Source organism: Dermacentor variabilis, chromosome 3 (genome assembly GCF_050947875.1).
Source record: "Dermacentor variabilis isolate Ectoservices chromosome 3, ASM5094787v1, whole genome shotgun sequence".
In the NCBI taxonomy this organism is placed as follows: Eukaryota; Metazoa; Arthropoda; class Arachnida; order Ixodida; family Ixodidae; genus Dermacentor; species Dermacentor variabilis.
Window position 1 is genome coordinate 36,808,914 of NC_134570.1, and position 25,905 is coordinate 36,834,818.

The 25,905-nt window shown below is 47.7% G+C and overlaps 1 protein-coding gene across 3 annotated transcripts in view; it reads left to right on the forward strand.

The window, feature by feature from the left end:
• Positions 1–16,521, forward strand: part of LOC142575417 (uncharacterized) — a 629,386-nt gene extending 612,865 nt beyond the window's left edge. For all 3 annotated transcript variants that reach the window (XM_075684777.1, XM_075684778.1, XM_075684776.1), the window contains 12 exons: positions 1,302–1,392; positions 1,490–1,577; positions 6,772–6,936; positions 7,442–7,658; positions 8,067–8,368; positions 8,995–9,575; positions 10,051–10,179; positions 10,411–10,534; positions 10,675–10,860; positions 11,222–11,620; positions 12,722–13,570; positions 14,677–16,521. In XM_075684777.1, the coding sequence (XP_075540892.1) occupies positions 1,302–1,392; positions 1,490–1,577; positions 6,772–6,936; positions 7,442–7,658; positions 8,067–8,368; positions 8,995–9,575; positions 10,051–10,179; positions 10,411–10,534; positions 10,675–10,860; positions 11,222–11,620; positions 12,722–13,570; positions 14,677–15,948 (4,403 nt within the window). In that variant the 3' untranslated portion in view covers positions 15,949–16,521. The remainder of the gene's footprint in view (positions 1–1,301; positions 1,393–1,489; positions 1,578–6,771; positions 6,937–7,441; positions 7,659–8,066; positions 8,369–8,994; positions 9,576–10,050; positions 10,180–10,410; positions 10,535–10,674; positions 10,861–11,221; positions 11,621–12,721; positions 13,571–14,676) is intronic.
• Positions 16,522–25,905: the final 9,384 nt, after the last annotated feature.

Sequence of the window (25,905 nt, forward strand, 5' to 3'; positions counted from 1 at the left end):
GTCGTTTTCTTTTTTTTTTGTATGCTCAAATTCGTGAACGTGCCTTAGTTCTGTATACGCAACACAATAGCCGCGGGTGGGACGAGCTGCAGAGAAGGATAGGGAAGGGGGAGGGGGGGGAGTAGTGGGCGCGTGAGGCCCCGAGGAGAGCCAAGAAGACAGGCATGATGGATCGGCCGATCGCACCGCGGAGAGCACAAGCGCTAACCGAAACGTCCCGGTGGCGGCACGCGGTCGCCTGCCGCACGCATGTGCGTTTGTACAAAGGGCTCACGCGCAGGAGATTGCGCGAAGTCGGCGGCGGCCACCTCCTGCGCCCATGCCGCGGCGGTTTCTGCCGTTGCGCCAATTAGCGCGCCACACGCGCGAGCTGCCGTAATGAGGCGCGCGCTTACTCCGGCGTCGCGGTTTCTATAGCGCGCAGTGTGTACCGGCGTCACGTGAGCCGCAATGCCGACGCTGTCGTGGTCCTGGCATACGTGCAACACTGTATCGTCCTTAAACCGCTCGTTCGAGCCACTCCTTGTTCTTGGGGCAGTTTGTGTCGTTTTCAGCCTTCAATTCATCGCTTGGGAACGCATGTGTGGTTACGTACTCCGCCCACAGGGAAGGTTGCCAGTTTCTTTGTTTCCTTTGGCGTAATAGTAGCTCGTTATCGCTAGCGACAGGTTGAGTGAGCTTAACCGTAATACGTCGCTTGACAAGAAAGCGTCTCGTTGCAGTGAAATCAGTCCTACTGTCCTTCAGACTTGAACGGTTGCCCGCTAACCTGTAGGGCAACTATGAGGCACTGGTTGTTGCCTCATAGTTGAAGCCGAGCCACTCACTCACTCACTCACTCTTGAAGCCGAGCCACACTGCTGCGAGCGGGGACGACACGAATTTTTTATTGGACGCGACCTTCATTCCGTTAAAGAAACATATTCAAGGTAACTAGTAAGCGACGCGATACGCGAAAGAATGCCAGCACTGGAAACTGTCAATCTTGATTTCATTGATCGTCATTTAAGTACCGGCCATTCTAGGCAACAGCGAGTCGTTGAACAGGGAATAAGGTTTCTACAAATTTAGAGAAAGTGAAATTGAGCATAAATAGCAGGCAGAAGACGTTAAAGAAGTGCGCACAACAAACATTTGAGAGGTTGATTTTACGCTCTAGCGCCTGAAAAAAAAAAAAAAAGGACAGATTATTTAGCCGTGTTGACAGGCGCTTCCAATGACACAGAGTCCTTCTGCAAAACGTCCTGCCACACGTTATGGGCCCTAAATGTGTGCGTGCTTTTTTTTATTGTTTCCTGCAGGTCTCATGAGCACTAACCTGGCCAACTGTCTGTCGGTGAAGCTGGACCAGCCAAAGGTTCCGCCCATCGACTACTCCCGCTACGTGCGCAGGTGAGACGCGACTCCATGCTATCGGATGCAAGAATATCTCCCTCGCCCCTTTTAACAAAAGAGGAGCGCTGACATGCGACGTGTCCGCGCATTGCAGGTACTCCAGCGCGACCCAGTGTGGCAGCAATTACTGCAAAGACCTCAATTACCGGGAGCACTTCCACTGCCTCGACTGCAACTCCAGGGTAAGCTACCGCTTATCGCACATTTCGTTCTTCGCTGCGGTGTCATAGATTAAGAATGTGGTTACAAGGCATGAGGTGATAGGGGTTGACCGCAGGAAGGTAAGTGACAGAAGGTACAGGCGTGACGATAGCACAAAAGTTCGGGGCGGGTAGGAGATCTTGGCGGAGGCTATATGCTGTATACCAATGTGTACGAAGGGACTGATTGGTTCATCATTGGAATAAAACAGCAACAGCGCGACACGGGGCGAGCGAGTAAAGAGCACAGGACCGTACGCGCTGACTAGCATTCAGATGCTTTATTTGCAGAAGTTTAGTATAAAGAAATCATTGAAGCTGACATAAAAGAAAGAAAAAGAAGGTTAAGCGTTAGCCACGGAGATAATCCATTTCTTTTGTTGATAGTGGGAGGGACGCAGAACTGACGAATGCGTCGCCACTTGTGAATATGCAAAAGGCCTCGAAGATTTTTCGCGCGCGCTTTTCACTATATATTTTCCAATTATTTCGCATTTCTTAAAGATCCGGGTGCAACCACATGTGTTACAGCGGGTAGCCAGATGGCTGTAAGGTTTTCCTTATAGTGGCGATCATTTAGCAGGCGATCATTAATGCACCTCTCCGCTTGCCCGATATAGCAACGTCTACGATCGAGCGTGATTTTATAGACGACCTGCTTCGTACAGTCAATGAACCCGCGAGCATGATTCTTGAAGCAGTTTTTCGCGCGACAGTATCCACCCTGTTGACTAATTTGCAAAACTCGCTCAGTTTATTAGGGGCATTGCACACAACCCTCACTCCTGCCTTAGCCGCAATTTTCGTAATGTTATGGGCCACACGTTGTACTTATGGAATGACAGCAAGCCTAGATTTCGAAGGCTATGACTGCATAGTTTATTTTCCGGCGTTCTTTTACCAAGTCACCAGCAACGATGCACATCAGTTAGTCTTTTGACTTGTGCCGAAAAGCTTTGTTCAACAGAGTGCTCGCACGAACGCGTGAAAGCAGCTCGTAAACATGCCTTAGCGATTGCGAAGTTCATAATTTACATATGGCTCCATTTATCTGGGCCCTCCTTTATCTGGGCACAAGGAAGAAGTTCGTTCGTTAGAGCTGTTCGTGGCAACAAGTGCTTTCGCTTTCGTGATAGTCTTTGGTGAAAGGAAGCGGCAATGCCACTGAGTCCACCGCCGAGTTCCTCATTCCATATATCCTTTCATTTAAGAGCTCGTGGTTAATCTCATCATAGCACTGCAATCTTAATACGCATCCAGAATGTGGTATTAAATTGCGATAAATACTGTAATATTCGACCTACGTATCTGCATTTCGATTTAAATCGCATTATTTATCTCAAACCAATACGGTCCAAAGTACACGCATCAAGACACTTTCCCGACTATCTGCATTCATTGTTCACTGGCTCCATCTAAAATTAATACAAAGATCAAATAGCTTGGAAAGACAAATCACTGTGACGGTGTTAATTAAGCATTAATTAGCCGATATAAGAGGTTACTAACATTATAGTGAGCAGGCATTTGAACGCGGCAATCCCCCACGATCAAGTTTTCATCATTGCGAAACCTCCGGGCAGGATGCATGTACCGCGAATTCCGCGTTCTATCTGTATAGATTGATCTCTCATAAATATATTAACCGCATTTATTTTGTAAACTTTGGTTTTACTAGAGCTAGATGAGTGTTCACCGCTCTGTCTGAGCAAATGTATTATTACTATATTTTCTGCCTTGGCTACTTCCAAGGAAAATAAGGTAAACTCTCAAAATACTTCAATGTTCTTATATACTTGCTCGCTCTATGATGTATCAACGATGTAGCTGGTGCGAAGAGAAGAAGAAAAATAAAGGAGTGAGAGGTGAGGAGGCCATGAAACAGGCCGCGCTAGCTGGTCACAATTATAGGCGCAAGCGCAAGAAAAAGAACGCGAAACTGGAAAAAACACAGAACAGCTGTCGTAAACGGGAAACACGAAACTGGCGGGAAATACCGCGCCGCCCGAGCAAGGTGCGCGCAGGCCGTACGTTATCCAGGCGTCGCCTGAGAGCATTTCCATCACGCGGAAGGCCGCTGGACCTGTTTTATGAACGAAACACTTCGCAAACTATTTATTGCATTTGGCAGCCTCTACGCCGGTTAGGAAAGACGTGTCAAGGAAATGTGTCGTCGCGCACAACATTTTGTCTTAACGAGCGAAGTGACCGCGGATCTGCCTGGGTCACTTTGACGCCCGTGTGACCGTTGAAGAAGTGACTTAGCAATCATCGAAAAAGGACAGTGAAGTAAGGAACGAGCACAACAGGAGTGGCATTGTCGTGTTTGTTATTACCTGTATTGTGCGTTGTGTTGTAGTGTAAAGTTTCTTTCATTGATTAGCAACCAATTAGACCGAAGTGCGAACTTGGGTGCATAGCTCCCGCAGGGCTCACCACGATTGAAGCATGCGATGTTCTGCTGTTTACTGCAGCGTCCAGAGTTGTGCTGTTGCATTGGCCACAACTCTATGCGAGCTTATTTAGTCGCCAATGAAAAGTCTACATCGGAGCCTATTGCTCTGTGTTCCTGGCTTCCTGGAACTATTCCTCAGAACGTGAGCCTGAAAGAACGTGATGTCTTCGAGACAAGGCAGTACAAGACATGGAACTATAGATTTAGCACAGTTCTTCCACGGAATATAGCTTATATGATACTGAAGAGCGCTCCGTGAAGAGCCTCGTGACTTTACGCTTTCAGAGCTGCAAAGGTGGTGGTCGTATCTGCTTTCTTTTTGTTTGTTTGTTTTTTCTTTCTTTCTTATTTTCCGCGAACCGAAGAACCCTCATCACTTGGTCTTCCATATGTGTTTGTTCAAGATAGGTGAGAAACCGAACGGCACGAAGTCGGCCGTGTTAAACCAAATATAAACGACGCCATTGAACACGTTCCTTCGCTCGACCTTGGGAGGGCTTTCGGTTTTTTTTATCCTGTCCTTTTTTGTTTATTTTGCTTTAATTGCATGCCTCTAAAGTTTTAAGCGCCCTTCGTTCGGTGCTCCCCGCCAAGTTCGTGCTTACAGCGCCCGGTTCACTCCGAAAAAGCGCAGCAAGAACGCGTGATGCCCGCCGTGTCTTGACTCCTGGCGCTCGTTTCTCTCTTGCTCTATTTGTGCTGAAACTAACGCACTTTTGGAAGCAGGTGCCTCGCAGTAACGAAAAGTTAAGTGTGTACTGGCCTAACCTCTGCACACGAACCACAGAAGTAGAGGGCCAGGGAAAGAAAGAAAGAAAGAAAGAAAGAAAGAAAGAAAGAAAGAAAGAAAGAAAGAAAGAAAGAAAGAAAGAAAGAAAGAAAGAGAAAATAACACATCTACGGCAATAAGCAGAGGACCAGGAAAACGGAGAGAAAGAAAAGAAAGGAAGACAAAACTAAAGAAGCGAAGAAACGATCCTCGTTAGGGAGGCGCGCGAAATGAATGCGCGGAACTTGATTACCACAGTGGTGTGCTACTTTTTCTCTCGCTGTCAGTTGCTCCGTGCTCTTGCTTGTCTCTTCTTTTTTTTTTTCATTTCGCTCCCGACCGAATGGTCAAGCTTTTAGTGGTAACCCAGGGGCGCATATTACCGGCGCCGAGAACGGAGCGACCGCGCCAGAAGCGGCGTGAAATATAGTCCTATGCGTATGGCCGAGCGGCCTCAAGGAGCGCTCGTCGGAAGCAAAAGAAATCGGCAGTGCGTGTAGGCCTACGATAACGCCGGCGCCTCGAGGCGCCATAGCGGGCGTACAGAGACGAGAATGCGGTCTCGACGGCACGAGCATGCTAGCACCTTTCGGGTGTCTCGATGCTCCGGCTTCTCTTATCCGTTTACTGAGCAACCCCATCGGCTCCCGTTGATAATGGATGCTGGTTTGTGGCTTCCGCGCTTTCTTCATTTGCAAATGCCTGGCTAATGCATCTCATCCTCGCCACCTTTCTGTTGTATATACGGGCGAACGCCGAGCCACACGAGGAAGCGCATAAAAAAGTATTGGGCATTTAATTTGGAACGCTTTGTTTGTTTTGTCCTCTAAGCACGCTGGCGATATCGGTGAGCAGAGATAGTCCTGAAGTAGGAGTTAAGTAGGGGACAAAGTTGCCAACGTCGCACTTTGCCCGCTACCTGTCTTTATTGGCGGATCGCAGAAGCATATTCTTCAGCGCCGCGGTAACTTGCCCCGTGGAGGAGACTGCAAGAAGCCATACGGGTTTTTGAACTGTGTGCGGATGTCGAGTTCGATGAACGTTGCTTCTTAGCTTCTACATTACCTTTACTAATGCAGCCTTACGTCTGTACTGTGGCGCAGGTCTATGTACATTCCGATTCCGAGAAAATTTTGCAGTGTGTAAAGTGTATATAGACGCTCAGAAAGAGTGTTGGTGACGTGAATACCTTACGGGACCGTTCATTAGTGATCATTCATTCTTAATGATCATTAGTGATCTGTGTTAACGTATATATATATATATATATATATATATATATATATATATATATATATATATATATATATACGTTAGAACAGATCACTAACTGAGCACTCCTTTCAGAATTTAGAAATGACAGCTGTTGACTCTTGCCGAGCGAATCTGAAGGTTGTCGTACCCTTTGCCAGGCAAACTGCGTCATGTGGGAGCATTGTCAAAGTGTTCTTAGACGTATACATTTCTCTCTTTCCATCTCTTTCCTGTTGGCAGTTGCCACGAGCACGATGAGTGATGTGCTGGCAGCCCTGTTATCAAGAAGAGCTTAAGGCAGTGTTTTAACCTAACTACGGGCACACTATTGTTAAATGTGGTCGCTAAAATTCGTGGTCAAAAAGAAAATGTAAGTGAAACCACAGGAAAATATACTTTATTGGCGCTGCGTGCGGCTTATACCTTATGACATCTTTTCGGAGTTATTTCCTGCGGTCGCTACGATCTGGCGCCCATCCCAACTGCAGAATAGTCTGCACATGAGCTTGCTGGTACCGCGTTGTCACGGAAAAAAAGAAAAAAAAGATGGCGGCCTTTTTTTTTTTTTGCTGTTTATCGCGTCTTTTTTTTTTCTGTCATGAAGACACGTCAGCTTTTACTGTTTCTTCACCTGTTTTCCGATTGCTGGACACAGCGTATAGCTCACAGGAGATGCCTCCTTGCTTCCATACGTGTAGGTCTTTGTGAAAAAGGAAGAAATGATCCGGCACTTCAAGTGGCACAAGAAGCGAGACGAGTCCCTGCAGCACGGCTTCCTGCGCTACAGTCCCATGGACGACTGCTCGGAGAAGTTCCCCAACTGTGCTCACAACAGAAAACAGACACATTACCATTGTCTAAAGGTGAGCTTTGCCGCGATTTTTATGCTTCCTTTTTTTTTTTCGTGCGTTATGTGAACTAATCACTCCTGTTCTATTTCTTGAGCTAAGGCAATGACTGGAATGTCGGAACTACTGCGTTGTGTGTCAAATTTTCAAGTCGACCCACTTCCCATCTGTTCCTGTTTTGAACTTGTTCGCACGAAACCGAAACCGTGTAACAGTTGGAAAAATTAACAAAATGTTTGTTTCGGATAGTGCATTTAAAACATTTTGGCGCCAGTTCAAATTTAACGAGCTGTACTCATAAAAATTATCTTAGAACAGTTATGAGCGCAGCAGTTGCCAGTAAATTGTGCTTTTGTACATGTTATTAGCGAGGGTGACCAGCCAATTGCAAACAACTCTTGTGGACGAAGAGCTCTGTGCGTTAGGCCACAGATCTTCATTAGATGTTTACGGTAAACCTCTGCCGCTATCAGTGTTTCGAGAATTGAATGCCACATCTGTCTCTTCTTTCACATTGCAGGATAACTGTGACAAGGTGTACATCAGCACGTCAGACGTTCAAATGCATGCCAACTACCATCGTAAGGACTCGGCCATCATCCAGGAAGGCTTCCAGAGGTTCCGCGCAACCGAGGATTGTAACACTCCGACGTGCCTCTTCTACGGGCAGAGGACCACGCATTTCCATTGCCGCCGACCAGGCTGCAAGACTACCTTCAAGAACAAGGCTGATATCGGTAAGCGCACCAACATGTCTTGCTCCACACGCACGCTGTCAATTAAAAATAAAAATAAATAAAAAGCATTGTTGCACGCGTTTTGCGACTTCATTCACTTGGGCTTCATTCGCCCTTGAAAAAAGGATCATGTGAACGCAGTTGTCGGTGCAGTTGTGCCGACGTGACTTCGTTTATTCCTCTTGTTACGGCTCAGTTTTTCAACGTCAAGAATAACGGAGGCGCCCACATTTAGCCTATGGTGAATGGTGAAATCTGGATCCACCATGCACTGTGAATGCTTACGATATGTAGGTCTCTTCTTTAAGAGGAGCCATCTGTGAGGCTTATATATTAGGGTGCAGAAGGGCCATCTTCTAGGCCCTTTTCTAATGCCGTCTTTCCTTTCTTTCTCCATTCGTCCCGCAGAGAAGCACAAGACATACCACATCAAAGACGAGCAGCTGAACAAGGACGGCTTCAAGAAGTTCATGAAGCACGAGCACTGCTCATACGAGAACTGCCGGTTCTCGCGCATCTGCAACCACATCCACTGCATCCGGCCGGGGTGCAGCTACGTGCTGCATTCCAGCGGGCAGCTGTACTCCCACAAGCGCAAACACGAGCGCCAGGACACCGAGATGGCCTACCGCAAGTTCAAGCTGGCCCAGAGTATGCTCAAGAGCTACGGGCAGCCCGGCGACTTACCTCCCGGAATCACCGCCGAACAGGTAAGTCAGCGAACCCTGCGGTTCAAGCTGGAACTTGCGTTGCTCTATGTGCCGCGCCGTAAACATCGCCAGAACAGTTAAGCAGCGTGGACGTGCAAGAACATTTGCGAGGCGATATTCAATACAGCCTCACCGGCCTTGCAGATCGGCTAGACAGGTCGTGTGTACTGGGCGTTGCACTTCCTCGGCTGCTGGTACTGGTCACATCACGATTCTGCAGTGCCAGGCTGCAGTGACACCAAGTCAATGGTCCCGCGGTTCTTCGCAAATTAATTCGCAAGCAGCCGCCCACGGTCCTCGCGCCGCATTTGAACTTCGAAAGTCATCCCCGAGCTGAACATCTTTCGCGGAAGGTCGAAGCTTAAACTGAACGAGATACTTCAGCCACCTGTCCTTCTCTACAGAAATATGTTTTGCTCCGAAGAGGTAGAAACAAAACAAAAAAACTATTTTTTTTTCTTGTCATCAATTCCACTTTTCTGCGAAATCCTATGGAAAGCAGCAGATCAACATATTTTCGCAGCAGCAGCGGGAATGGGGTGAAGCGACTCGAGATTGCCCGGAAGCGTCATTCGTGGTATATCGCACGGTACATTTCTCACGCATTGCTCCTCTCTCTTTCGCAGCTGGCCCTGTGCGAGCAGAGCTTGAGCAGCTCGCCCGTGCAGAGCATGTTCCCCGGCGGCGTACCCTCCGGAACGTCGCCACTTCAGCAGGGTGCCAACATCGGCACCGCTACGCCCGTGACGACAGCGTCTGGAGGAGTAGGAAGCCTGGGCCCCGCCGCGGACTCTAAGGGTCTCGTCGGCAACCACCACCACCACCACCATCAGCAGCATCAGCAGCAGCAGCAACAGCAGCAGCAGGCGCTGTCGTTCGACGGCAGCAAGCAGCTCAGCAGCATGGGCCTCAGCAGTAACGGCGGTAGCGGCTCGGCGCCGCAGCCCGGCGCGTCCGACGCGAGCCAGCAGCCCAAAGCGCACAACATGCTCGACCCGGCGTTCCTGTCGGCGTTCCTGCCCAATGCTTCGGGCGTGGGCGCCGCCATGCACCCGGGTCTGGCGTTCAACTTTGCGACCAGTCAGGGCTTCGGCAGCAGCGCGAAAGAGGACGACGGCTGCGCGCCGCCGAGCAACGGTCAGAGGGCGCTCGACGCCGCCAGAGATGCGGCAAAAGTGGAGGAGACCTGGCAGCGGTACATGGTCAGGTGAGCCCCTTTATCGTGCACGTGCGTCGTTCGCAGGGCCTTGCGGCTATTCTTGGCGATGACTCGCTCACCTCGGCGCAAAATCAGAAGCCTGCAGCAGATAGGCGATCTGTGCACGTTGTCGACGCATATGTAGAATGAATTGACCATATAAGCAATGTCGACAGTGAAGCTAGTTTAATTAGTGTGAGTTAAGCCTTGCTTTTTTGTGCAGTACCAAAACGTCTTGGTAATTGGTGATAACATCACTTTACCACTTGAGCTCAGGTTTTCTGCAAATGGGAATGAAACTTTACTAGCGCGATTACGGGTTGCTCTAAACACGCGCAGACAAAATACACACGATAGATTTTTTTTGCGGCATATAGGGAAGGCAATGCGTTAAGTCGCGCCGTTATTTTATGCTTGCTCGTTTGGCGATGACCACAGGCCCGCTACTATGCTTACTATATCCATGTTTGTTCTCTCTGTGCAGGTACTCGCCAACGGATCTATGCCGACCCGAATGCGAGTTTATCTACCGCGAGCATTATCACTGCACCACCGACAACTGTTCCATGGTTTTTCCTGGAAAAGACATTGGAGGAGTTCAAGAACATGCGAAGTGAGACTTTGGCCTCATCAGCTAGTGCATTTTACTTCTAAATTTCATAGAAAAATTAATTTGCTGGCGGAATTTACTGACACAGTTGTGTGAATTAAGGCAATGTGCACCGAATCTATATTTAAGCAAGCTTTCTTTTTTTTTCTTTGAGCTGTTTTGACCAAGCATAGGGCCAACCCATAACAGTTTTATTTTTCATCAATGATTAATTATGCTTCTTGGTAATTACAGGAATCACGAGCATCAGGATCAGATCACGCAGTGCTTCTACCACACTGTGGGAAAGAGCATCGATGGAGAATGCCCACCTGATTGCCCCTTCACATTAAAGGAAAAGCACTACCATTGCCAATGGGTGAGTACATCAATTTTTGCACACTTGACATCTCAGAATGATCGAAACCTTTCTTTTTTCAACAGCTAAGAAAGGGTAACTTGGTGTTTGCGTTTGGGCGTAATGTTGTGTAACTCATGACGATCCTATTCTTTCTGCAGGATGGTTGCAGGGACATTGTGAGCAGTACTGACAAGCCCTTTCGGCGGCTGGACCACTACAAGATGCACGAGTACACGACCAAGTTGAGCATGTCCAGGGACCAGTTCAGTGCCATCCCATCGGTGCCCATAGACGGTGTCTTCAGGCGCAAGCGGGGACGGCCACCAAAGAACCGCATGATTGAGGTGAGCAGCTCATACTGTCACTAGATGCAAAATTTGCTTTTATGTATGTAAGCAGTGTACAACTAATATAAAAACTGAAGCTTTATAGGGCTATCATGCCCAACGTTAACGTGTTCAGTCTTTCTCAGAGAGCTGGAAGATGTTTCTTTCATTTTGTAAGCCCTACCTGGTAGAATAGCTATTGAGGAGCGTCCTGACATCAGCTGCTGTTAACACATGCTGTGTGAACGGCACGAATTCCATTTTCGCCGTTGCTCAAGAAGCAGCGTTGAGTTGAAGACAGTAGCCAGGTTTTTCAGTATGATGGTGGTTTTCGTGTTGAAGTTTGCTGACGGTCCTTTTTGATCTCTTCCGCACTCAGTTCCCGCTCGGCCCCGCTTCACCCCACCTGTCGCAAGCGATCTACGCGAGCTTCAAGCTTCCCAAGCCTGGATCTAGTCAAAACATGCCGACCCTCTTCCCACCGTTCCAAGGACCGGGCGGCACCGGTGGTCTCCTAGGGATGCCCGGCCCTTCCAGCATGCCTCGCATGCCGATGGGCTCCGGTGGGATGGACTTCACAGTCGAGAACCAGCAGGCACTGCAGTTCCTCCAGCAGCACCAGCACATCCAGGAGAAGTTGCTGGAGCAGCAGGAAAAGCACTCTGCTGAACAGGCTGCTCTGATGGCAATCAAAGCCGAACCGAAGGAGCCGTCGGAGCCGGAGACGACAGCGCCTCGCACCACGCCCACGCCGTCGCAGCCAACGACCAATCCTGACGTGAGTACAGTGGAAATGTCTGGTGACGTTCTCTGACACGATTACGCTGCGTCGTCGTTTTTCACGGTCTGTCGAAAACGCCGCCGCCGGAGAAATGGAGTCGCCAATAGCTCACTGGCACAATCCTCAAATACACATTTCCGTCAACTCGTCAACTCAACAATAATATGCGTTGTAGCGGCATTATCTGTCAAGAGACTGCAGAAACACAGAATGTCTACGTAGCTATAAAGTACATACCTAAGAGAAAGCTTTAGCTCTGGCAACCTGCAGAATACATGAGAAAAGAGAAATAGTTTTCCTCGGTGACCACAGCGTCGAAATTGATGAAGTTTGTTAAATTTTTTTTAAAAGAAGTGAAAACTTAGTGACTGTAGGAAGATAACTCTTGTTCAGGCCCTTAATCCTTTAAATTAAGATTGTTGGAAATTGCAAGATCTAGAAAAACCAAGCTATCAAACTTACAGCTCTAACTCAGCAAAGAAAAACGATATCGCAGTTCTGCGAACTGCACATATTAACACATTAAAGCAGAAAGAACTGGTGCATTATACATGCCTGTCAAATATGTGACTAGCTTGCGAACAGTACTTTTGCAACTGCCTTGTAAACATTGTCACTTAATCTGTAAATTAAATACCAACTTTGTCTGCTTTATATGCCTTAACGGATGAAGTTTACTGAACTACGATGTCTGTCTTTAGTGCAGAACTACGCATTTGTAAGCTTCGTGCTTCAATATTTTTTTTTTCAAACACACAAATATTCGCCAATGTATGTAAGAAAATTAAGACTGTAAATCAACCTTTTGCTTTCTACAGTCAATGGAATTTAACTTTGTCTTTCAACTTAAACAAATTTCATCCAAATTGTTTCAGAGGTTATCTCACGAAAGAATTTCCGCGTTTTATATGTGCTTGGATAGGCGGTATCGGAGTTGGACCCGAGCCAAAGCTTCCTCCTAAGAACAACATCTTTGCGTTCTCCAGCATTACCGTGCATGGTTCTTTAGCACATCCTTTCCATTTTTTCAGTTCTTCCGTTCATAAACGCAGCAGTGGTGCGCAGATTATATCAACGAATTCTTCAACATTCCCGCAGGTGCACGAGGGCTTCTTCATCTTCCCGGAGAACAGCGTATGTCCGGACAACCTGTGCGCTTTCCTTGGTCAGCGGCACTTCCACTGCGTCCAGGCGCGGTGTCACTACGTGACCGACCGGGAAGACATCCTGGTGCTGCATTCCAAAGACTTCCACGACAACATCGACATCATCGAGGGATTCGTCTTCTACGACCGAAGCGTCGACTGCCGGCTGCCCGGCTGCCATAGCAACAAGGTCAACAGGCACTTCCACTGCACGCGACCCAACTGCAGCTACTCTTTCGTCCGCTACTCGACCATGAGTCTGCACGAACAGAAGCACAGCAGCCCTCAGCAGCATCTCCGGCAGCAGCCCAATAGTTCGCCCTTGCAAGAGGAAGAGGACGAAGGGCCCTCGCCTCCGAAGAAGAAGTCCTGCTCCAGCGACGACGACCGAACCGCTAGTCCGGCCGCTAGTGACAGCTCCCAGAAGACGGTCGTGAAGTCCTCCGGAACCTTCTACCCGCTCTCTGCGTTCACGAATAGCGGCGGCGGCGGCAACAACAACAATAACAGCGGCGCAGGCAAGACGGGCAATGACAACGGGAGCCACAACGAGGACGAAGACGCGGAGAAGGAAAGGCTTCGCACGAGTCCGGCTTCGAGCACGGCCTCTTCGCTGCCCGACACGGACCAGCAACCACTGATGAAGCTCCTGATGAAGCCGACCGCGGCGGCCAGCATGCCGGTGGCCAACATAATCCCTGGCATGGAGAGGCACGTCATGTTCAGCGAGTGCCAGAGCTGCGGAAGGCCCTTTTGCAAGAAGAAGAAACGGGAGCACTTTCACTGCAACATATGCAATCAGGTGAGAGCCATTTCTGTTAATATCCTTCACTTCCCCCTCTCGGCGTCGTAGTGATAAGTTACGTATTGATGAACACGAAGTTTACCGACGTAGCAGGAAGCAGGAACGTTTCTCTATGTGTGAGAACCTTTATTCGATGAAGTTCGATTGGCTGATTTGCGAACGCTTCAGCCACATCTTTGGGGCATTCAGAAGAGTTCTTTGTTTAGCCTATTTCGATAGGTAGAGAAATGACATCAGGAAGATATGGCTGACACGACGAGTATCATAGGCACTATTAAGTGAATGACTAATATTGACATTTTACCTGTAATGATAGTTTGCATGAAGAATATTTAGCTGCTGTAAAGCTCGAATTTTTTTGCCCCGGTACATGCAAAAAGAACAAATACACTTGTTAGGCAGCCGCTGAACAGCATCAAAAAGCCACCGAACTAATTTAAAGGAAGTCAAGCCTCCATGCCCGAAGGTATCAGTATTTTTATTTAGGCTCCGAAATATTTTGCATAATTAGACGAAAACTGCATAATTCTCTTCAAAGATGAGTAAAATGTAGACTTAATAACTTCACTGCTGTGATGCAAAATCGTATTTTGAAATTTGGTACAGCACCATATGTGTGATTTAATGTAACCAAGTTAAACCTACACCATTTCGCTTTAAGCTACACTCATATGTTGTCTTTAAACGTTTGCGGAATTCACATAATCGAGGTAACAAGCGCCACTTACACAACATATAAAATATTGATTTGGCACTCTTCAAATTCTGTGCTAGTAACCTTCACAGAATAGGAATATAATCGTTTGTTGTTATTTACGAAGTTGGGAACCTTTAAGCTTGCCATTATTAATTGATATTTGTTGATTCACGTTTATTTCTGTAAAATTTCCAAGGCTTAAGTGAAGATTGTGTGACCATGAGCCAATAGTACTCGACATTAGATGCAATCGTTCTGTGCAAGTCGTTCTATCAGCTCCCTAAGATCGATTTTCTGTCTTTTACATGTATTTACATGAGAAATCGCCGCCTTATGGCGGCTTTGCCACTGTGTAACCGGTAATGCTAAGAAGCCAACCCTCCGCGATGTTTCCCGTGTGACGCAGGCGTTCTCGAGCTTCTCCCGACTCCGGCTGCACGTGGGCAAGCACTCGGGCGCTCCAAGTCCTGTGCCCGTGTACCCCGACGGCCGCACCACACCTTTGTCCGGGCAGTCTTCGCCGGTGTCCTCGACGGCGCAGGGAGACTCGGACGGCGACGAAGAGCAAGAGACGCCTGGGCGCACCGATTCCCCGTCCTCGAAGAGGTCGTCGCCCGACCCGAGGCCCCAGGGAGGCCCTCCTCAGCTTGTGCCCCAGGGCTACCAGCCTCCCACGAGCACCACGGCGAACAGCAACAACGAGGATCAGCAGCAACAGCACCCGTTCTTCAGCACGCCTCCCAAGCTGAGCCTGCAGAACATCCAGAACATGCAGAACATGCAAAACATGCAGCACATGTTCTGGCCGCCCGTCTCGTCTCCCGGCATGATACCGGGCATGGCGCCTCTCAACCCGGCGCTGCTGGGCCTGGGCGACATGTCGGGCCACCCCAACATCGACCTGCAGCACTTGGCGCTCATGTGCCCGTCGGGCGACATGTTCTACAACTCGGCCAACCAGATGAACGCTGCCGCCGCCGCAGCAGCCGCGGCCGCTGCCGCCGCCGCGGCGTCCGACCAGAAGCGGCCCCTGTTCGGAAACTGCAAGGGCGACGAGCCGCTCACCATGGTGAGCGAGGCGAAGCGCATGAAGATGCCCAGCCTACGCATCCTCAAGGACGAGCCGGTGCCCGAGGGCTACGTGCGGTTCCGCTTCAACGAGGACTGCGGCTACCGGCACTGCGGCTACCGCGAGCACCAGACGCACTTCCACTGCACGCGCAAGGACTGCGGCTACAGCTTCTGCGACAAGACGCGCTTCGTGCAGCACACGGCGCGCCACGAGCGACTGGACACGCTCATGGGCGGCGACTTCCGCCAGTTCCGCGCCAACGTGCACTGCGGCCGCGCCGACTGCCCGCACGCCGCGAGCCAGGCGGCGGCCAACGGGCCGGGCGGCGTGGGCGGCGGCGGCAGCAACAAGGCGTCGCACTTCCACTGCCTCAAGTGCGACTTCGTGTGCACGGACACCAACAAGGTGGTCGCGCACCGCCGGCAGCACGCCAAGCTGGACAGCATCAACGCCGCGGGCTTCGAGAAGTACACGCCCTCGCAGAACTGCGGCGTCGACAGCTGCAACTACAACGCGAAGCAGACGCACTACCACTGCCTCAAGTGCCAATACGCGGTGCTGGGCCTGTCGCAGATGTCTTCGCACAAGTACCGCCACATGGACTGATTGACTGATGGCGCTGGCGGGCGCAGCGGTGTGCGTTGCGGCGTCCGTGACGCGCTGCGCGAGCCGGTCACGTGTACTCGGCACTTTTGTGGTGGTGGCTGAGAAGGCTGTCCGTCTTCTTCCTCCTCGCTCGCGTGTCTGACGAGTGGGTGTTGGACGACACCCGCAGTGCGCGCTTAGGGACGAGCAATCTTCTTCTTTTTTGTTTGTTTTCTGTCGCAATGAACTGTAGGAACCTAAGAATGTAGAGAATGCCAAGCATTCTGACTTAATAGTGAACACTTGTTCCCTGGGCCTGCTTTGCTCTTCCTTTTAATGTTTCGTTGGCGTATTGTGCATCGAAACGTGTTTTGGTGTCATCGAGTAGGATGGCGTTGTGTCATCACATTTGCATCCGTTTTCTTTCTTTGTTTGGAGACCTTACGTCACACGGTTATGTGTCACAATACAGTCGAGGTCTTGGTTGAGTGTGTGTATTTAAGCGTTCAACCTGTACGGTGAGCGAGCAAGAACAAATGGACAACGTGGGCTGCGGTGTCTGTGACGTAGTGAACAACGTGTGCAATGCTTGGATTGTCGAGCCTCTCTCCTTCATTATTACTTTTTTTTAAATATTTCTTCCACTAAGCAACGTGGTGGAAGTCTAGGCCCTCGGTACCGTTTGGTCGTGAGGCCACTGTATACTGTTTACAGACTGCACAGCACGTATATATATACATATATGTCATGCAGTATAATTGAAATAAGATTATGCACTAAAACAGAGGCAGTAATTTTGTACATTGCCATTTTTCCCCTTCTCGCACGACAAGCTGTACGTACGTGTGCACGATCTGCAAAGCGGCTTTGTAGGCTTCCCGGTGCTTTAATATCAGCGCTGCTGTTCGTCAGTGCGCGCACGCAAATTCTTTATTATTCTTGCACATACCTGCAGGGCAACCAGCGCGGTGCGAGCATGTGTTTTTTTTTTTTTTTTAGCTACGTCTATACGCCCACGAGTGGTTGCGCGGTTCACTTTTCCAATTTACTGGCGCCTTTTACTGAATTGAGTGATGTAAGTCTAAGCTTTCTCGTGGAATGCGGAATATCACGACTTGCACAACAACATTCATGCGTCGCGCTAATGGGAGCGAAGTGCTAGAAATTTTCGCCCTTCTGAAAAAAAAAGAAGAAAGAGAATTGTGTCGTTTGCTTGTAGTTGACAGTTTATATTTGAACGCGTGTTTCGTGTGTCATGCCAAGACAACTTGAACCTTTCTTTTCCTTCGCTTTCTTTTTTCACTTTCGATATGAAGAAGGTATACATTTCTGAAAGGACTCGCCAGCGGCACTTGTAATATTGACTCTATGCAAGGTGACAAGAATCAGGGCAATAAGAATTGTGAAAAGAAAGACCGTGCGGTAAGACTTCACGCGTGCGTTGGTCCGTTCGCATGTCGAGGAAAGTTAATATTGGAGTAGCAGCTTAGGTTAAGGAAGCTAGATTGCTGGCTTGTCGATGACGTGAAAGGCAGCTGCGTGCTTTGCTGATGGCTTAGCAGGCAGGTCCATATCGCGAAAGCAAAACGAGTCAATGGAGCTGTATGCACCAATGTATATGTGTACAAATCACGCCACAGCGAAACTGAGCACTGAGAGTGTGAAGTGCTGTAGTTGATGAAAGGACGGCAAAAGTGCAAAAGAAAAAGAAGCCTCTCAGAGGGAGCTGCTGTGTTTGCATTTATGATAGAGCGTGGTTCAGGAAACCGTATGACAAATGATTGTATCTGCACTTGTTGTCCAGTTCATTTGCTTAGTCTGTTCGGTACATCAAACAAAGGAAAACATATTAGATACTCTAGGCGTTGGAACACACTTTCATTACCCACCTGTGTTTCTGTGTCCGAAAGCAGCACTGTCGTCTGTAAACGAGGCTGTGTACTCTCACAAAGTTTATAAACATCGTGTAGTGTGTCGTCGGTTATATCTGTATTTAACTCAAATTTCGAATATCAGCTTGTCTGTACCGTTGCAGGTCAACGTCACGCACTGCAACTGGCGCACTGTCATCACGTGAACTTCATTTGTAGCGCATGACTTCTTGTTTCTTTCAATCTCATCGGTTATTTCTTGAACAAGTTAGGTGCCTCACACTATATAAACAAGCTAACAGTAGGCCTAAACTGGAGAGACAAAGGCGACATTTGGACAGGCTGTCGGTAATTTGAATGTCGCTCTTTTTTTTTTCAAAAGAGTCTTCACTATGTTTTCATGGCACCCAGTTTTGAGAGCCGTTTTTGTCACTCGTGAATCGTTTGTGCGCTTTGCTTTCTCGGTTCTGTTTCATTGTACTCTTCTAGCACATGGTAGCGAATGCTACTTCATTTGATGAAAACTTCCGGTGATCGCGTCCCCGAGGCGTTGAAGTGTGCCAGTGCAGGCACACCAACACTCGACTGTATGTCAGAGCATTTCAGCAAGTGGCGGTAAATTATATAACCTCCCCCTTCGTGTACATAACTGATTATTATTATTTTTTGTTATTTTCAAGAGAAAGCCTAAACTCGTGGATAACTCCGATGTTCTTATTGAAATGCACGTGTAATGCAGGAATGACTCTCGTTAAACTACCGCCCAGTCGATTTTAATGAATTTCTTGACATTAAAAAAAAAAAAGCGCTACATTCTAGTGATTGGCGGCAGCGCCCGCAGTTTTACCGGGTGCTGGAATCTTTTTACAAAGTCTGACGTCAAGCTTCATAAATAATTACGCAACAAGTTCACAACTTTCGGACTGCGCAAGATCTGGCGCGTTGCATTTCTGTAAACTGCATTTATAAGACCCCCTGAAGCAAGAAATCTGGCCTAATATACGCTCACAAATATATCACAATGTTACCAAATGTTGGGAAGTGCTGAAAGGACGACCCAAACAAAAATGTTTGGGTCTTCACCTTCATTATTGAGGCATAAAATATATATTGCGCTTCGATTTGCTATACCTATTGATGCCTCCAAAGTCTACGAACCTAGCGTACTAGTTTTCAGTTTATGCGAAACCCTCGCTTCATTTGCGCGTACTTTGCAAAAGTGCCGTTCCCAAATTATTCCTACATATTAAAGCCCACTGCACAATCCATCAGTATTACCCGCTTTAGATGCTCTAACGGGAGCAGATAGCAACATTGTTGTGCATTTCATTACTGCAAATTTAGATACTGTTGCGCCCTAACTATTTTTACCTTTCTTTTCTTATTCTTGGCCTGTATTATTAACAAATATTGAGGGCTTCAATACAAAATCACTCTGAACCTTTCCTTCTTAACACTAACAAACTTTATTTAAATCGGTTCAGCAATTTCCCGATGGCAGCATTTGCGGGTTTCGACTTTTTATTTCTTTTTAAATAGGGAGACGCCCAAGTTTGTAGCTTACTCTTCTCGCCCGCTATCTCAGCTTTTTTTTTTTTATACCGCTCCTCTTAGCGCCCCGTGGGAGTGAGCGTGGGGTAAAGTGTAATCAACCCGGTGACCGTACGCGTGAGCCTGAACCGCTGCAGGGCAGATAACTGCGCGTGTTCGCGTTAATGAAACACGTCTTCCCGCCGAATGTACAGAAAGAGCGTGGCTGGCTGGCCTTGGCTTCTAAAGACGAGTAGCCGGACGACGAAACTATATATCGTCGTTCCTTGTCCGGGTCATGTTTTTTTTTATTTTTTCGCGAGCCGCCGAGGCAGGAGAGAGAGAGAGAAAGAGAGAAAAACCCAGCATTATTTTTCTAGGGAGAGATTAACAGCCTGTCGCAATACAGGAACCAATTCTGCGCTCATTTCTCCTTTACTTCCTTCCTTTATTATATTCTTCTTCAAGCTTGTACATACCATAAATATACCAGCAGGCGCAGGGCACGTGTTGCGACCTACAGTGGTCAGATAAACTATGCATACTACTTGCCCGTTCCCCCTAACCACCGTTTATTGGATTTCAGTGTCGTGGTATAGCCCAGCCACACGTTTCTCCTTTTTTTCCTTAGGTTCCTTCAGTGTACTTTGTCGTTTTTATGAATGGGTAGCCCACATTTATCTCTTGTTCTCTTCCTATTTTGTTCCTGTACGATATACTTAACCGAACAGCTTCTGTGCCCAAACTTTTGGTTTTGCTTTATTTTTCTTTCGCGAAGGGCTTTCGTGTTCCTGTCTTCCCGGCAGTTCAGAAACATTCTTCTGCTTCCGTTGTGTCAAGGTCGCATGAATGCATGCAACTTTGTAAGCTTAACATTGTCTAGGCGCAATTTTTTTCTGTTGTCCACACTTAGCACAAAATTGTTCATAAATATGCTCCGAGCAACACTCATCGATGTACATTGATTGGTTGATCGACTGATTGGTCGACTGATCTGTCGCAAAACACAAAGAAGAAGTGGACTTAGCGTTGCAGTGTCTGCAGGCATTTACCCCGCCTTTAGCAACAGATTTGATTTTTGCCCCCCGAAAGACCTGTCACTGACGCCTTTAAGTGATTCCGATATGTTCTGGCGTTGCCTTTACTTTTGTATCTGTGTTTTCCTGTAACATTGTGGCGTGCGGAAGCCCTGTCAACACTGCACAATGACGGGCCCCGATAAAACTCTCGCAACCGACGCTTTGACCAAATGTTCAATCAACGCTGCCGCAGTAGCTGTTCCTCTCGCATTGTTCACCCGTTTCCTTTGTCTTGAGTTCGCACACGTCGACTAGCATGCCTCAAGGCAGAGATGAGCGAACTTATTTAAGCTGCTTTCCAAAGGCCTTTTTTATTGTTTCGTTCTTTTTTTTCGTACTTTTGTTTTTTCTCATCTTTGCTCTTTCTCTTTTTTTTTTTTTGTCGTCTTTTCGTTTCTCCCCCTCCTCCTTCTTCGTCTCGTCCTGCACAAATGTTATTTAATATCGAGACTGTTCAGCGTGTGTGCCTCTTGTACATAGAGGGATGTGATCACGATTTTTAATAGTGCTGTGTGTGCCTTACATTTGAGATCCCCAAATTTCCCCCCTTATCCTGTCTCCCATTTCCGCAAAATAAAGGATGTGATAGAAACATACAACACTCCGTTTTTTTCTTCTTCTTTTACTTTGTCTCGTCGTCTGCTCCGGTTGAAACCTCCTGTTCCAGAGGTCGCCAGAGCAAACCAAACGTCCAGTGGCGGTTTGGTATAGGCCACAATACGACAGCCTAAAATATGGTCCACAAAAAGGCCGGCGCAACAGGTCTTTTCGACTGACCGCAGTTCAACTAAAAGCATGACCTCCTAGATTTGTTTCTGTCGCTCTGTGAGAGCCGTCAATAAGATGATTGTGTGTGGGGAGTAGAGGAAACGTAAAGTGGACACCATATGTTATGACTGATTCGTACATGTATTCGAGAAAGAACCGAAAAGATCGATTTTAGTAACAACTAAGAGGGACCAACTGACAATGTAGCGCAGCAAAGCGCAGGACAAATTACTTGCAAATTATTCAAGGCAGCCTTGAGGCAGCAGACAAAGGCTTATACGCAGTTCAACTCAAATAACGTATTACCATCGCTATCTGTATGGTACTACGCCACGCCTCTCCTTAAATGGATGTTAAAATCCGCCGCATTGATCATTAGTTGCGCTGGCTGACTGTTCCAAAGTTATTACATGCGTCTATTATTAAATTGAAGCTTTCTTTGCATATCATTTTATGATTTAGCGTCGGTCGGTTGCTCTGCCTGTCAGCCGCTCGGTCGCAGGTCAGGTTCACGTCGAGTAGATTTGCAATCACTTAAAGAAAAATTAAGGAAGTCCGGCACCGTCATTCGAACCTCGGCCCCCAGTGCAACGATCCGATGCTCTAACCCAGTTTTTCTCTAACTGTCGGTCATCACCCCCAAAAGTGTCATCAGCCTCTTTCTTGGCGCTATGGAGGGTCCAGATAACCATTCTGCTTGCGGGAACACAGATGAATTTCCAGTACCGGTGATTGTACTCTTTCACCGCTGTTTTCCTTAAGAGTACTATATATATATATATATATATATATATATATATATATATATATATATATATATATATATATATATATATATAAACACGAAAACGAAACCCGAACACGAAACACGAAACACGAAATATCACACGAAATATCACACGAAGCCAACAAAGACACCAAGGACAACATAGAGGAAATTACTTGCCCTTATTAATTTATTTAAAGAAATGATAAATTAATGGCAATTAAGGTGGCTGAAAAAACAACTTTCAGCGGGTCCGGAACGATTCCAGGCCTTCGCATTATACACGTGCGACGCTCTAACCAATTGAGCTACCGCGGCGCCGTCTTCCCACCACTCTCTTGGGTGTTTATGTTTTACTACTACAACTAACCTTGCGAGTGTTCGCCAGCGCCACCACTCACAAACCTTGGCGGTGGATGTGGAACATCCTTTCAGCCACGTGCTTCACGAGTACGTAATCCTTTTGGGTAAAGGCAAGTGGTCGATAAACCCACACATGCTACCTGAAGGCATCAATGTTGCCAGATTCGAGACCTTCGCTGTATAATGAACGAGATGAAAGGCGGTTAACCGAGGGCCCGATTTTTATTAGTCTTATTTATCATAAGAAGCCAACAAACAAAGACATCAAGGACAATATAGGGAAATAGGCTTACCTATTCTTCAATTCTTCCAGCAGGGCAAACTGCGCGTATCCGTTTATCCACCGCGATAATCGGCGTCAGCATGTGCCATGGGAGCGCTTTATGCGCTGATACAATCTCGACCGAGTGGGATGGGTCTTCACAGCAAGAATCAGGAAACGACGAAGAAGCCGGGCATCGTGATGATTAAAGAAAAGTAGAAAAGTTTGTATTAACTTCATTGGTACATGGATGTGACTCTCATCTGAGTCTCGAGTGGTTCTTCCTAACATGGGGGCCAGCATGGCCTTAATTAGCCCCTGGTAGTCCTGTGGTCGTCGCAGTCTTCTTCCGGAGGCTGTGGAAGTAGTAGTGCTTTCGTCATCCATCCCTTGAGTCAGCTCGTGGGGAACGGGGTGGCGCTGTCTTGATCTACGGTTTGTATTTCTCCTTCCATCATTTTGTGTCAGCTCGGGAAAAAGGGTGACTCCGTTTCGGAGAAGAGGGCAATTATGTTGACATGGGGAAGCCCGTTTAAATGCTTCTCACACTTGACAGGTCGATCATAACAGCGCTGTTATTATCGACATGTAAAGTGTGAGAGACATCCATGCTTACGTTCCCATCACAAGATGAGTTGCCTCTTCCCGGAAAAGGGTGTTACGGTAAGCCTGGACATCGACCTCTCAAGTATAAGAAGCGTTCATGCAGGCGTCCCCATGTCGACATAATCGCCTTCTTCTCCAAAACAGCGTCACCCCTTTTATTCCCCGAGCTGTCAAAAAGGGATGGACAAAAAGAACACATCATCGTAAACATCATCATCGTTACGATGACTTTGGACGCTCCGAATTGGTCGACGGTTGAACGGCCGTTTTCCCTCACCTAGGGATCTAGGGAGGACAGAGGGTTTATAAGCAGCCGTGGCGCGGCTGCTGGTTGTGCATTCTCTTTCGGTCATGCTAGACAGATGGACTGTAACGTTCTCATGTAGATGCTGCAAATAAATCCCATATTCCTCGTTCTCGATGAGAACAAGCCCTTCCTTTCAACCAGGTCCTCAGCGTGGATGAGTTGGACGACGGCATGGGCCAGTTACCATCTATTTCAAGCCCGACCCCAACCATTACACTGCGCGTATCCGTTTATGCAGCGCGTTAATCGGCGTCTGCACGTGCCTTGGGAGCACTTCATGCGCGGAACCAGCTCTTTCGAGAGAATTAGAACGACCTGATAGGGTTAATATCTTCATAGACTTACCTTTTTTAGTTTTTCCGGCAGGCCAATCTGCGCGTATCCCTTTATGCAGTGCGTTAATCGGCGTCAGCACATGCCTTCGGAGCGTTCTACGCGCCGAGCCAGGTCTTTCGAGAAAGTTTGAAGGAGTCTGGCTGGGCCAACATATCCATGGGCTTACTTTCTTTTCCGGCAGGCCAATCTGCATGTATCCGTTTTGCAACGCCTTAATCGGCGTTAGCACGGGCCATGGGGGCGCTTTATGCACCGCCCTTTCCAGAAAACTTGAAGGGCTCTGACGGCCAACATTTTCATGGGCTATAGGCTTACCTTATTTTTCAACATTTTCGGCAAGCCAATCTGCTCGTATCCGTTGATCCAGGGAGTTAGTCAACATCAGCACTTGCATTGGGAGCACTTTAGGCACCGAACAAGCGCTTTCGAGAAAATTGAAAGGACCTGAAGGGGCAATGCTTTTCATGACCTTTTATTTCATAACGTTTTTTTTTCAATTTTTCGGGCAAACCAATCTACGCATGCCCTTTTATGCAGCAGCTTATTCGGCGTCAGCACATGCCTCGGCAGCGCTTTATGCACTGAACAAGCGCTTTCGAGAAAATCAAGAGGAGTTGACTGGGCCAACATTTCAGGGGCTATAGGCTTATTTTTTTTTCAGTTTTTCCGGTAGGCCAATCTGCGCGTATCCGTTGATCGAGCATGTTAATCGGCGTGAGCAGGTGCCTTGGGAGCGCTTGATGCACAGAACAAGCGCTTTTGAGAAAATCAAGAGGAGTTGACTGGGCCAAAATTTCATGGGCTATAGGCTTATTTTTTTTTTCAGTTTTTCCGGTAGGCCAATCTGCGCGTATCCGTTTATGGAGCATGTTAATCGGCGTCAGCAGGTGCCTTGGCAGCGCTTGATGCACTGAACAAGCGCTTTTGAGATAATTAGGAGGAACTGATTGGAATAACAATTTCATGGGCTATAGGCATACCTATTCTTCAGTTTTTCCGGCAGGCCAATCTGCGCGTATCTGTTTATGGAACAGCTTATTCGGCGTCAGCAGGTGCCTCGGGAGCGCTTTATGCACTGAACAAACGCTTTCGAAAAAATTAAGAGGAGCTTACTGGAATAACAATTTCATGTGCTATAGGCTTACCTATATTTCAGTTTTTCCGGCAGGCCAATCTGCGCGTATCTGTTTATGGAGCAGCTTATTCGGCATCAGCACATGCCTCGGGAGTGCTTTATGAACTGAACAAACGCTTTTCAGAAAATTAGGAGGAGCTGACTGGAATAACAATTTCATGGGCTATAGGCTTACCTTTTTTTTCAGTTTTTCCGGCGGGCCAATCTGCGCGTATCTGTTTATGAAGCAGCTTATTCGGCCTCAGCACATGCATCGGGAGTGCTTTATGCACTGAACAAGCGCTTTCGAAAAAATTAAGAGGAGCTGACTGGTATAACACTTCCATGGGCTATAGGCTTACCTATTTTTCAGTTTTTCCGGCAGGCCAATCTGCACGTATCTGTTTATGGAGCAGCTTATTCGGCGTCAGCACATGCCTCGGGAGTGCTTTATGCACTGAACAAGCGCTTTCGAGAAAATTAAGATGAGCTGACTGGAATAACAAATTCATGTGCTATAGGCTTAAATTTTTTTCAGTTTTTCCGGCAGGCCAATCTGCGCGTATCTGTTTATGGAGCAGCTTATTCTGTGTCCGCACATGCCTCGGGAGTGCTTTACGCACTGAACAAGCGCTTTCGAGAAAATTAAGAGGAGCTGACTGGAATAACAATTTCATGGGCTATAGGCTTACCTATTTTTCAGTTTTTCCGGCAGGCCAATCTGCGCGTATCTGTTTATGGAGCAGCTTATTCGGCGTTAGCACATGCCTCGGGAGCGCTTTATGCACTGAACAAGCGCTTTCGAGAAAATTAAGAGGAGCTGACTGGAATAACAATTTCATGGGCTATAGGGTTACCTTGTTTTCAGTTTTTCCGGCAGGCCAACCTGCGCGTATCTGTTTATGGGGCAGCTTATTCGGCGTCCGCACAAGCCTCGGGAGTGCTTTATGTACTGAACAAGCGCTTTCGAGAAAAT